Genomic DNA, 14165 nt, shown 5'->3' with positions numbered 1-14165 from the left:
GAGAAAGAACTCATTCGCAGGGCAATCCAGAGTACGGTAGACGAGCTTATATATTCCCCTCCTCCATACCACTACCACCAAAACCAACCAAGCAACCAACCAACATACGTACATACGTAGCAGGCTAGGAAGTCTGCCAAAAGCAACACAGTGAGAGCCCTGGTCCGACTAGCTTGAGAAATGCCTATACCCACATGCATTTTCCTTTTGGTGTTCTGTATGTTCCCCTCTGAGCAAATTCTTAACCAACAGTTCCAATATTTTTATAAGAAAAATAAAGTTTGGGACCTCCCAAGTACCCAGATCATGTTTCTGTCGTTCACGAGCCCATCTCCCGGACGCGCTAAAGCATACAACCTATGAAAGTGCACTCAGAATGGATGGGAGTTTGCGGACCTCGCCCGTCTCTCCGAGCCGATGGGGACGTGGGCGGTGGGCTCCGCCGTGCGTAGCGAACCTGCGGGGATAGTCCGAGCTCTCGACCTTTTCTGAAACCAGCCCGGGGTGGAGATTGGAGGGAAGGCCGGCTGACCCGCTGTCCTGGCAAGGACACTGTCCGACGAGCAGCGACCCACATACCGGGGCCGCCGTCTGCCCCGCGTCCCTGAAAGAAGCATCGAGGCTTACCCGGACGGCCGCCGCCCGTGCGGGTCCTGCACGGGGCCGGGGCCCAGGCGCCCCCCCCCGGGGAAGGGCTTCTGAGACCGCTAGACTCCTTGGGGTTCCCGCGGCAGGATGTCCTGGGCTCAGCTGGGGGCTGAAGTCTGCTGGTGATCTCTTGGCGAGGGGATGCCCTCCGGGCCCTGCCGGCCAACAGCGCCACGGCGGTTCCGGGCGGGGCCCATCTTGGAAACAGGACAGACAGACAAACGAGACAGAATAGAGATACCCAGGTGCTGAGCTTTCTGGCAACACGCCATGATGTGCACTGCTCCGAGAGGTCGGGGGAGAATGCTGTTCACAAGGAAAGCAGGCGTTGTCCTCTGTACAGACGCCACTGAACAACGTGGAGCTTCTTGTTCTTTTAATATGTCCCCCAAAATCTCAGAAATGGCATTATTCAGAAAGCTTATCAAAATATGCCTCCTCTCTAGGTCAAACGGGCTTTGTTGGTTCAGTTGCTACGGAGTCTGCAGTTTTCAGACCTAGACATATAGCAGGGAAAAAAACCAAAACTGACTTTTCTTTTTTCAAGGAAAAAAAAAATTAAACTGCCCGATGCTGGGTTCTCAGCAAGAGCAGTGAGGGTGGTGACCTTATTTTATTTTATTTTTTGCTGTCATTCCACCAAGTTTCCTGGAAGTGCTTTTCCTGGGCTTCAAGTGGGTTTTGTTCGGAAGAAAAAGCGCTTTTCCAGAGCCTGCCGTGGAAGGCGAGGGCAGCGGGGCGGCGGGCCGCCGGCTCGGTGGTCCCAGGGGTCAGTCAGTGAACCTCTGGCAGGCCTTCTTCCAGCGGCACGCCGTGCACCACAGGTCCCGGTTCTCCATGCCGTACACCTTGCGGCACTTCTTGCCCTCTCCCCGGGGTTTCCTGCAAGACAGGCGAGGAGCAGTTAGGCGGAGGGGGAAGTCAGGGGGCTTTCTCTGCAGGGCTTGAGAGCCCTCGAAAGAGCCAGAAACAGCGTTAAGAAACCTAGTAGGGGTTCTTGCTAGATTGGGACTTGAGCACCTGCTGGATGTTGTCCCGCCATCAAGCTCAGCTGTTACTATTGGCTACTGTAACTCTGAAGCTTCTGCTTGTCCATTTGGGGCCATGTCCCTCTCCATCAAATTGAATTAAACAGGTACATGCAAAAAATGCCAGTAGAGAGCTTTATTCTTTTAAGTTTTAAGTATGTGCTTTCCAGTGCTTTCTGGCTCCTCAAATTTCTAGCGTTCTGGTTAAGGGAAATCAGAGGTGTTTTTTCTTGATCTGTATTAAAAACTAAAAACTGTATCTTAAAATTCTTTTAATACAGAGGTTAAGGCCATATGGTTTTAAATAGACCCAGTAATCACCATTACCTATTCCTTGAGAAAACCTACAGCAAACTGTCCCCCCCACCCCACCCTGGCCGCCGTCCCCGGCCCCCAACAACAACTCTTTGCTAGTAATTGATGGGTGGAGAAAATGATGGCAACAAAAGAAAGGGCGTTTTGTCCATTCCAGGGCAAGTTTATGGAAGATGGTATCTCTGGTTTCCCTTCTTCCTGTTCTTCTGTTTTTCAGTTAATTCCCTTGAGATAAGGTGGCATTTCAAGCAGTCATACCTCAGGCTGACGGTCCCTCTGGGTGGCGAGGACAAGACCGTGTGAGTGTGCTGTCTCTGCTCTCCTGTGCCCCCCAGATGATTATGTGTTGGTGACACCTGGCAAGGACACGAAAACAAAGTTGATGGGGCAGGTTCTTCTCACCATGCTTTTGTTTAGCCTTTGCCACATGGGCAGTGGTCAACATCAGACATGGAGATGAAGGGCTTCCTTCACAGAGACACCTGTTAGCATGCAGAGGGGTGATGCTCGTGGCAGAATTTAAATGCTCCCTGAACAGAAAAGACTCGGCAACGATGAACAGTTAAAAAATCCTCATGACTTCACATGTGTATTCCAAGTTGCCCATAGTAACATTTTTTCATCTGAATAATATTCCAAACCTTAAAGTATAGTCTCACCTAGTCTAAGCCTCATGATCTACCTTTTAAAAAAGACAAATCCCTAGAGATGCCTCAGTGGCTCAGTGGGTTGAGTGTCTGCTTTTGGCTCAGGTCATGATCCCAGGGTCCTGGGATTGAGTCCCGCATCAGGTTTCTTGCTCCTCAGGGAACCTGCTTCTCCCTCTGCCTATCTCTCTCTCTGGAGAATAAAAATAAAAATCTTTAAAAAAGACAAATCCTGGGGCTCCTGGGTGGCTCAGTGGGTTGGAGCCTCTGCCTTCGGCTTGGGTCATGGTCCCAGGGTCCTGGGATTGAGCCCCGCATGGGGCTCTCCGCTCAGTGGGGAGCCTGCTTCCTCCTCTCTCTCTCTCTGCCTGCCTCTCTGCCTACTTGTGATCTCTGTCTGTCAAATAAATAAATAAACCTTCAAAAAAAAAAAAGACAAATCCCTAGAGAGGTTAGGAGAGTTACCTAAAATTATATAGCCAGTCAATAGCAATGACAGAACGTGGACTTCAGCCCTCTGTTTGCTTTACGAGATCATTACAGCCCCTATATAAATGGCTTCTTGCATAAAACATCCACACAGCAGATGGTGGGGTCCAAATGGGAATAAAGGCTAGAAGCAAAGAGTCCAAGCAAGTCAAGAACAAAGGTCATCCTTGAAATACTTACTGGGCACTTGCTACATGCCAGGTTCACGGACAATGGCTTTAATTGTCACAACCACCCCACGTGACAAGTACTACTCTTGTTCCTACTTGATAGATGAGGAAACCAAGGCATGGGGCCAAGGTTGAAGAACTTGGCCAAGGTCATGGAATTTGTAATGGCAGGGCCAGCGCTTATATTGATCTCTACCTGATGCCAGAGCATGTGTCTGAACCCTGTTACACCTCTGCTTCTCAGTCCCAATAACAGGAGGCCCCTGGCTTTTGATGCCTCTTAATGTTTCTTGCTAGACCCTTTGCATCATCTGCTCTCATAACACTATGTATTGTCCTAGCACCTGGGATTCTCAACAGCTACGAAAAAAGAGTTTTTATAAGAAATGAGAAATGATATTTCAAGTAAATATACAGCATTGCCATATGTAGAGGAGCAGAAACCCAATGAATTTAGAAACTTAGTTATCTAGAGACCAGCATGGCCATCCAAGTACCAGTACTGGGACGTACAGTCATGGGAACATTCCTAAGGCATACTTCCAGAACTGAATTTCTCTAGTACAGGTATTGCACTTTTTATTTTCTTTCAGTTCAGAGGAATATACATCAGTCCTGTCTTCCTAGATGTTAATTGAAAAAATTAAACACATAAGTAAAAACCCAACATTTTAAACCACTGTTGCCATGATTCTGAATTATTCTGTACCATTGGTCTTTAGTGTTTTGCTAAAGCAGGGTAGGAACGAGGGCCAGAAGAGGTGAATTAACATACATAATTTTTTAAAAATAAATGCTTTGGAGTTCAGGGTATGCATTTGATGTGGATAGATATGTAGGTCTTTCCAAGAGGAAAATATCCACCCCCTTCCCTGCCCCCCCCCGACACCTACCCCATATCCCATCCCTGATCAGGGTGCATTACAGCAAACCAGAGGGAATTAGTGCTTCAGGTGTTCACAGCCACTGTGGTGATCTAGAATGTGCTTATATGAATGCTTTTAAATGGTTGAGACAATTAAAAAAATCTAAAAATTATTACAGAATTCATAGAATCCCAAGAATACGGCCTTATTTAGTAAGATGACTAGGAAAAGTTTAGTTGACATGACAGTCAACTACTTCCATCCGCTAGTAGTAATATGGAAGGTTCTAAATTGTGCAAAAGGGCCACACCCCTTTTATGTGAGGTGATATGAGATGACAGGGCGCTCTTCATTTAGCAGATGTTTATGAAGTTCTTACTATGCACCAGGCACCCTTCTAGAATGTGGGTACCTAGCTGTGAACAATGCCAAGTCTCTGTCCTCATGGAGCATACATTCTAGTGGGGACACAGACAATAAATACAAACAAGTAAGATCATTTTAGTGATAAGTGCATGAAGAAAGTAAAATAGGTCAATAGGCAAAGCCTCATTAAGGGAGAAGACATTTACTTATTTAGGGCAGTGAGAGAAGGCACCCTAGGAGGTTATCTTTTATCTTTAGGGCACTCTGGAGAAAGGGGGAGAAATGACAGAGGCCTCCTAAGTGCAGAGTGCCAATGGGGCCAGAAGATACTGTGTGGAGGCTGGGGTAGGAGGATAGGAGGTAGTGGATTCAGGTCATGCTTCCTGGCTGTGATCAAGGAATTTTTTTTTTTTTTTTTTAAAGATTTTCTTCTATCTATTTGACAGACAGAGATCACAAGCAGGCAGAGAGGCAGGCAGAGAGAGAGGAGGAAGCAGGCTCCCTGCTGAGCAGAGAGTCCGATGCGGGACTCGATCCAAGGACTCTGGAACCATGACCTGAGCAGAAAGCAGAGGCCTTAACCCACTGAGCCACCCAGGTTCCCTGATCGAGGAATTTGAATTGAATGTTGCTCTAAGTGCCAGGGAAGCCACTGGAGAATTTTAAGAAAGTGAGACATCTGATTAATGCTTTAAAAAGACGCTTGTGGCTCCTTCGAGAATGAATTGGAGACAGCCTGGAGAGGAGCCCTGCTGTCTAGTTAAGAGCTCTGCACCATTTGGGGGGGAAGATGATTTAGACGAGAGCGTGGCAGTGGTGATTAGAAGGGGCTGGATTCATGGCAGAATCAGGCAGAGTCTGGGACTCGCTGAAGGATGGGAAAAAAGGAAGACAAATCTTGAGAAGAATCAGGAATGAATCAAGAGGAGTCAAGGGTGAATCCTAGCTTCTGGCCCGAGCAGCTGGAGGGATGCCACTTACTGAAATGGGAAAACTGGTGATGTGATTGGTTTGAGGAAGGAGTGAGGACCAGGCTTTCAAAAATTCCAGACACCGTTTGAGGACTATGGAGGAACAACCCTTGACTACAGTCTTTATTCCCGCTATGGCTTTCTTAACTCGGGGAGCTCAGGGCCTGCGTGCATAGTCCTGTCTGGCAGCAGCCCCTCCCAATCCACCCCAGGCCTGGGTTTTATGGGGCACAACGCAGCAGAAGCCGGGACCCGCTTTACACATTGGCCGTGACTCAGCTCTGTGTGAGGATCAATATGACTTAACTCGTGAGTTTTCCTTGAGACTTTTAATAGCAAGACAATCATGGTAGAAAGCTTTTTATTTTAGCAGGGGCTGAGGGTGGGGAAGGGAAGGGAGCAGCTGGTGTGGAAACGGATATTTGTTTAGTGCTCGCAAATGTGAGAGACTGGGTACTCCTTCAGGTATCATTTCTTTTAATCCTGCCAGCGAAGTGCGGCTATCTGAATTTTGTAGATAAGAGAACTTAGACATCGAGCCAGGAGACGGCCTGCGGAAGGTCCAGGAGTTCTAAGGAGTGGTAGTAGTAATTTACCGAGGGCTTGTTAAACGGAGGGCCTTGGAGAGCTATCTGCCTTCCTCTTCCCTGCGACCCTAGGGTCGGTCGTAGTGGTGTCATGTCCACATCCGCGGTAAGGGAGTGGAGAAGTTCAGTCTGTGCCGCACCGTCACTGGTGGGGCCCGTACTCGAACACAGGCCATCTCCTACCAGCTGACCTTGGAACTAGTTCTGAGTGAGGTCAAGGTGCTGCTCTTGCCACTCCTCCATCATCCTGCTGCGGAGCTGATGGAAATACGATGGGTCCTAAAATAAAGCCTGCACAGTGCGATGTTGGCTATCTCTCCCGGCAGTCTCCCCATTTCAGTCTCTATTTTTTTGTTTTTTTTTAAGTCTTTTTAGTTTTATGTCTTAATTGTTTCTAAGTTCTCTTTTGGGGCATGGTCTATAAAGCGTATAATAGACTTGGAGAGTACTATATGGTATTTTTCCTAAATAAATAGATAAATTAAAAAAAATTTTTTAAAGTATAATCTCCATTTTATGTTTTCCCCAGAGAACACTTTTTCTTCAGTCCTTAAGGACTCAGCTCCTGACATGGGCTTTGGTAGAGGTCTTGGGGCAGCCCCCGCGGGTCTAAATGGGGGTGGGGGTTTTCGGTCCCTCCAGGCTTCAGGAGAGCGATTCCTGGCTGGCTTGTTGTGAATGGCACAGCTCACACAGTAATGGTGTCTCACACACAGACTGGGGAGCACACAGGCCTCTGCATGCCTCTCATTTTTCTGCTGATTAGGTGGGACCTCAGAAGAGTTTAAAGAAAAAAGTTTAAAGAGTTTAAAGTCTGCAGAAATCATGGCTGATTTCTCCCTTGTGTTGAGTAGGTATGGGTTATATCAGATAGTTCTGAATAGGGAGAGTACACTTCTTCTGACAGGTGTAGTATACCAATGGGACACATCACAGGTAGCAAGATAGTGAATGCTCCATAATGTTAGCCAGTGCCAGGCACTGGGCTCAATGATCCAACTCCATGGGGGCAGGGCGCCTGGGTGGCTCAGTCGGTTAAGCGTCTGTCTTCTGATCAGGTCATGATCCCAGGGTCCTGGGAGCCAGTCCCTCATCGGGCTCTCTGCTCAGTGGGGAGCCTGCTTCTCCTCTCCCTGCCACTCTGCCTACTTATGCTCTGTGTCAAATAAATAAAATCTTAAAAAAAACAAAAAACAAAAAACAATTCCATGGGGTGGTTTAAAGTTAAGGGCATTGTTTAAGAGAGATAATGTGACTGGCCAGACAGCAAACGCCGGAGTCAGGGTTTGTATCTGAGCCTCACACCGGAGCAGTTATAAAGAATGTTGTGTCCCTCTGTAACTAGGTTGGGGAAATTTCTTTTCTTTGGGATTTTCTATCTCTCAAATTGAGAAGCTGATGTTCCTTGTCTTGGTTGTAACCTCTTATACTATTCTGAGTCCTCCCTCAAGGTGTTAATAAAAAACAAACCAGCTAAACGTCTGATAATTAAGCACACTATTTTAGGTTTGGAGACCCTCCCTCCAGCCTGACCCCCTCCTGGAATAGCCCTTGGATGGCAGGTCGACTCACTCTCGGTTGTGTGGGCTTGTTACAGACTGCATGTTTGTGTCCCCTCCCCCCATCCTGCCCTGGTTCATATATTAAAAACGCTCTCATCCTTAGTGTGGTTATATTTGGATATGGGGCCTTTAAGGAAGTAATTAAAGATAAATGATGTCAAAAGGCTGGGACCCTGATCCAATAGGATTAGTGTCCTTTTAAGAAGAGGTACCCAAGGCCTCTCTCTCCACCCATCAGTACCCCTTCCCTCACCTCCACCACCAGAAAAGGCCATAAAAGGACACAGTGAGAAGGTGGCCCTCTACAAGCCAAGGAAAGAGCTGTCACCAGGAACTAGCCAGCACCTTGATCTGGGACTTCTAGCCTCCAGAACTGTGAGGAAATACATTTTTGGGTGCTTAAAGTGATCCAGTCTATGGTATTCTGTGATGGCAGTATAAGCAGACTCATACCGAGTCAAGAACTCTCAGCTTTCTGTCATGAAAAGACAGAAAAGAATGTAGATAATTAGAAGAAAAGGTGTGGTCATTTGGGAAAAACAGCTCAAAGAATGCTGTAATTAATGCGTGTCTTCTCCTTACCCTTCGGCTAGAAAACACTGCCCCTCCAGTCACATTTGTAGCTATGCAGAACAGCCTTCTCCACTCCACACCTCTGGGAAGACGTCTTACCCAGGGAACTTATTAAAGCCCGATGTTCAGGAAATGTTGTGTAGGCAAATGAATAAATAAAATCCTGCAAACCTTGGGATTTCCCCGAAGGAGATTATTTCCATTCTCTAGGAAGCATATAAAAGCATCCCTTCTTCAATACCAGGTCTCCAAGATGTGGGGGAAAAAAGCAAACCTTAAATGGGGTTGACAAGCTCAGGGTATTTGCTTTGGAGTACAAAGAGAAACGTGTTCTTTAAAGAGCATTTTATACAATGGGAACTGCTTTGTTCTTCCGTTTGGATACAGTTGAGGGCTGCGCTAATACTAATTCATTATAATTTAAAATGTTTAGAGCTTCTGTCTCAAAACCCTATTACACTAGTTTAGATGGTAGGAATTCATACGCTCTTAGAGTCTGCCTGGCTCTACGTCTCCTAGGGACGGGGACAGCATTTCTGGAGAATTTGGGGATAGTCGTTGGCACCCAGTCAGCAGACACGTACCAATTGTATGCTTCTGTGGTGCGGCACTGTATGATCCAGCTCCCACAAGAAGGAGGCAACCAGTAAACACCTATGTTTTTTTAAGCCTCAACAGACAGTATATAACATAAAGAACATTTTTAATAGCGAGCCTTTTCTCTAGGGTAAAACAAAGCCTGGGAAAATAGCATTCCCTTTCCTTGAAATAGGAATGGCAGCTAAAACAGTCTAAAGTGTTGGCAGAAACATGACCCAACCAGAATTCCGTGGTGAAAGAAGACGTTAGAAGAGCAAGTAGGATTTTAGTGGGATACCTAGTTAACTCTATACACTTTCTATCAAAGCTCCCCGGTCTAGACTGTCCCTGGGAACCGATGAAATTAGGGACTTGGAACAATTTAGGGCATTGAGCTGAGAACAGAGATATACACAGTGTCCACAACAGAGAAGAGTGTTAAGATCTTGCTCCTGGAAAAAAAGGAGTAGAGGGTATCCTGGCTGGTATCTTACTGGGTAAAGCATTTAGTCACTTTAGAGGACACATAGCTGGTTATCCACCACTCAGTGATTTCTCTGCACATCAGAAGGAGATGATTTAATTAAGAAAGCAAAAGGCAAGAAATTCCATTTTGGTTGATCACAGAGGTAATCTGAAAAGGAGTCTGACCTGGGCTGTTCCAGCCAGACACTACTGTTGTTTGTACTCCAGGTGAGAAATATGGTGTATGCTCTCGAAAATTCTCAAATTGAAGACCGGAATTAATGGGATTCAGAATAGTGGGTCTCTATGATCCTGTTGTAATTGTAGCTGCCTTTCCAGGTTAGAGGGCTTGTCTCGAAAGTGATACGGAGAGCCACTCAAGGTTTTTTTTATGTCTATCAAAAAAATAAATAAGTCGAAGTCCCCCAAAGGACTGATGGTTAACCTCTGACACCCTCCTCAGCTGACCATTGTTCTTGACGGAAACAAAGCTGATACCTACGTGATCTCTTCTAATGTCTACTGACAAGATCCCTCCTTGCATTCTCTGTCCTTCAGACTAGCCAGCCGTTACTACTATTAGACAAAGCAGGTGACTTTCATAATTACTCTAGATCCTCGATCATTATTTAAAAACCAAAGTCCAGGAGTATTTTCTGGAAGCCACAAATTCCCAAATTGCATCCCAAAGTGGGATGCTTTTTCTTGTTGGCTGTTCTCCTAGGAAATTTAAAAAGTATTCATCGACAGAGTACAGCATAATTGATTGCGCTGCTTCCATTTTTATCAGTGCTGTAGGAGGCCTTAGTATTTTCTGGAAACCTCTGAAAGTTGTCAATGGTTGACAATAAGAGGCTTTTGTGAGGTCCTTGGGGAGAGGGGTGGCGAGGAGAAAATAGGGTTAGTGTCTGTTATCATAAGCCACTTTGTGAACCTTATCAGGAGTTATAAACCACTGTGGGCATCAACAGTGTGTAGGTCTGTGGATATTCTGTGATAAGCTACAAAAGACCCAACATTTTTAAATGAATGGTTAGGTATCAAGTTAATTCATGGTGATTTATCAGACAGCAATCATTTACCATGTCAAATCAATGCTTATATACCACTTAAACCTGATTGCATAGTTCAGCACTCTTATTTTCAGAGTGCCTATCAGCATGGATTACTCAAGCTTTGGAAGAAAAAAAAATGATTTCAATTTATGGGTTTTTTTTTTTTGAACCTTTCAAAATGACACACCTACAAACAATAATTTCAAAGTCATAAATTTTATCAAGTTACTCATAATGATAAATATCATTTATGTACAGGGTCCTTTTCTTTTATGTTCGGTGTCTCAGTTCAAAAAATAATTCTATAAAGCCTTTTGGAAACATACAAATACCCCACCGACACAAAAAAATCTTGACACGTTTTTAACAAGTTGTTTATCAGCGGCTGCAACTCCCCTCATTTTCTCAAATGCTCCTCATAACACCTTTTCCACAGACAAGCTGGGCTGGGCTGGACCGTGAAATACGCACCCGGGTGTTTACAAGTGTCACTTAAGGAATAGAGTACTTCTGGCATTCTGAGTTTTGTCTTTTTCTTGCATGTTTTTATAATTTGTTCCCCAAATTTATGTGCAGTGATGGCCAGATTTCTGGCTTTTTGTTTTTCTACTTACTGGAATGCCGGTGAAGGTAACCGGAGGAGACTGCCAAGAAATGCTGAAGCTGCTGCCGTTGGGGGTGAACTTGGCTGATCCTGGAATGGTCACAGGGGGCGTGGCCTGTCCAACAGAAAATGGAGAACATTGTTATGAAACAACATTTCTCCTCGCAGTCCTAAACTATCATTGCCTAAGTTGGGGCCCGAAAATGGTTTCAGCTGGATTAATATCTTAGACTAATTATCCAATGGGAGGGGGTAAACATAGTCCAAGAGAATAGCTAGAAATAAACTTTCTATGTATCTCAGCAAGCTATCTAAGGAATAAAAGCAGAAGGTTTTTGATGGTTTCTGAAGAGAAATTTTATTACACATACATATACCTATTTTAGGATATATCTGTGTGTAAAACACAATGCTTCACTATCAAATTAGGAAAGAAACAATCTTATACAGGGATGCCAGGTAGGTAAATTGGTACAACACTTGGGGAAGGCAATCTGGCAAAATATATCAAAACTCTTAGTATTCTGTATATTAGCTATGCCACTTCTAGAATTAATTCTAAAGCAATGGATACAAGGATGTTCATTGCAGAGCTATGTATTAGGGTACTAAAAACTGGAAATGCAAATGTCTGATAATAGGGAAGTGGGTAAATAAATCATGATATATCCATATCCACAGAGCCTGACGTTGTTGAAGAATAGTTACTGGCAAGGGAAAATGTTCATGATATAGTAAGTGGCAAAAACAAAGCACAAGAAAAACAGTGTTACAATAAATTCCACCGCCCCCTTTTTAAAATGGGTATACATACATAGAACAAAGTCTTGAAGGACATACAAAAAATATTAACCAAGGGGCTTCTTTTTGTTGGGATTAGGGGATGAATTTTCTTCATTTGCTTGTGTTTTTAACATTTTCCATGCTGATCATTTTTAATGTCTATAAATAGAGCAATCCCAATATTGTGAATACATGGTTTGGAAAGGACCTTTTAGATCCCCTACTGTGTGTTCCAGCTCTCACAGAGATGAACAACATAGTTGAAATTGGTTCAGGCCCATGATTTCAAGCCCGTGTTTCTAAGTGCAACACTGACAAACAAGAACAAAGAAATTATTTATTCTTTTCGACCAACATAGCAAGAGTCAGGAATGAAATTTATTGCCTCAACTAATTTAATAATTAGCTCCATTCCAAAGCTCTTGAGCGTAAGTCTAGTAAATCAGTGGCTGGTTGTTTCTTCCACAGGTTTCTACATCTAATTATAGATGTAGCTGCTGGTGACTGTGGTTTTATAACTGGCATTGCTGGAAAATATTTTGGCAAATACTTTGCAAGAGCCATAAGCTGTTCATGTTATATCCTCTGACTCAGTAATTACTCTTCTGGGAATTTAAAGGGGGGAAAAAAAGCTACTGGCACAGAGGTGTGCGTAGTAGAGTTACTAATGACAGTGGAAGAAACTGGAGAGACTAATGAGTAGATACCTAACAATAACAGAGTGATTAAAAAACGTTGGTGCTTTTATGTAACTGAAAACTATTCAGTTACATGGAAAGTGTTTATAAAACCAGGGTGGGAGAACACAGACAGGAGATTTTTTTTTTTTTTAAGTTGCACAAAGTAGTTGAGAATTATGGAAAAAATGTTTTCTTAAAACTTGAATGTTTTGAAATGTCATTAAAACAAATCAACGTTTACAAGAGTTAATAATTGCTGAGGGGACAAAGGAGATTTGCAGGGTTGGTCTGTAAGGTCTTATCAGATTTTCCAGTGAAGCAGACCAGCTTCTGCCTGGTAGGTCTGGGGTGGTCCCAAGAATTTACATTTCTAACAAGTTCCCAGGTGATGCTGACACTGTTGATTTGGGGAACACTATAATCTCCTCTCTCTATGAGGCATAGTTACCATTTCAGAAGGCGGGGTAGGAAGTCCCAGATTTGGGGCATATGGCAATTGTGTCATTGCTCACCTTTTCATTTATTTTATTTTTTGTTTAACAGATACTTATACCATGTGCCAGGCACCCTTCTGAGATCTTTACCATATGAAGGATTTTAATCCTATGACAACATTTAAAGGATTGGATGTTCAATCAGTACTGGGAAATCCAAGAGCCCAAAGGGTCCCATCAGTGTGAGATCTGGGCTTTAAAAGGAGAAAAAGAAAAAACGAACTCAGCTATTGGGCTACTTGTGTGATGCTGTTTTTCCACCAGGTAACCCTTTCCTCTCATGGCAGAATGCTACTGCTTTTGGTTGGGGGGGGTCAAACTTTACTTTCACTGTCCTCCGCCCGTCACCTGGTAAGCATGGTCGGTGTGCACGAGGTAGAGGGTGGTGGGAGCTGAGCGGCTCAAGGGTGTCATCAGTTTAGTCTCAGTTTTGGCACAAGGAGTCTCTGTTCGGCTTGAATCTGGGATGGGGTAAGTGGGAGGCGAAGCCAGGGACTGAGACGGTGACACAGGGGCCAGGCTGCTCAGTCCATCTGCCACTGAGTCTGTGTTGAGCTTGATCTCAGTGTAGTAAAAGTCCTCTTCGCCATCACTGTAGTCGGAGTCCCCAACACGCCTAGGGCAAAAGAGGGCAAAACGATTATACCAACCCAGTGAGCTTTCTTTCCTCGAAATCTGGTACTTGCTGTTCCCTTTGTCTGGAATGCTTTTCTTTGGTCTTGTCTGTCTGGCAAACGCTGACTTATTCTGCAACACTCAACTGTCCACTTTCAAGGGAAGCCTTCCTTGACCTCTTAAAACAATTTATCCAATCAATTATTCAACCATTTATTGAGAATCTGTGATGTCCAGGCACTTTTTAGGGTCTCCTGATATGATGAACTAAGCACAGGCTACGGCCTGATGGAACTGACCCTCTAGTGGGGGAGGCAGAAACGGAACCCATAAAGAAATGTGTATTTAATATATCAGTGGTAGATCCCAGAGAGAAAAACCAAGCAGATTCAGCGTCCTTTAGCAGGGGAGTTGCTGAAGGGAAGGCATTTGTTTCAAAGAAAGTGTTCAGAAGAAGTCTCTCTGAATAGGTGACACGTGGGCAGGAGCCTGAGCGACGTGAGGGAAAAACCCGCCCCAGGTTGTGCAGGAAGATCACGCAGCGGAGAGCAGTACGCCGCTCTGGGGTGGGCAGGTCAGTGTTTTCCACCCACGGCTAAGAGGCCCATGGCTGGTGCTCAGCGCGCTGGGGAGAACAGAGACAGAGGCAAGATGGCGCAGGGCTGCGT

General features: G+C 44.8%; 1 protein-coding gene across 1 annotated transcript in view; it reads right to left on the bottom strand.

Annotated features, from left to right (window-relative positions):
- Positions 1–1275: 1275 nt before the first annotated feature.
- Positions 1276–14165, bottom strand: part of ZNF704 (zinc finger protein 704) — a 228215-nt gene continuing 215325 nt past the window's right edge. Inside the window, exons 6-9 of the mRNA XM_080800649.1 lie at positions 13231–13498; positions 10936–11040; positions 2250–2347; positions 1276–1530 (exon numbers count right to left, since the gene is read on the bottom strand). Of these exons, the coding sequence (XP_080656775.1) occupies positions 1419–1530; positions 2250–2347; positions 10936–11040; positions 13231–13498 (583 nt within the window). The 3' untranslated portion in view covers positions 1276–1418. The remainder of the gene's footprint in view (positions 1531–2249; positions 2348–10935; positions 11041–13230; positions 13499–14165) is intronic.

The sequence above is a fragment of the Martes martes genome (assembly GCF_963455335.1).
Source record: "Martes martes genome assembly, chromosome: 4".
Classification (NCBI taxonomy): Eukaryota; Metazoa; Chordata; class Mammalia; order Carnivora; family Mustelidae; genus Martes; species Martes martes.
The sequence above is the reverse complement of the archived record's forward strand: the minus strand, read 5'-3'. Positions and strand labels throughout refer to the sequence as shown.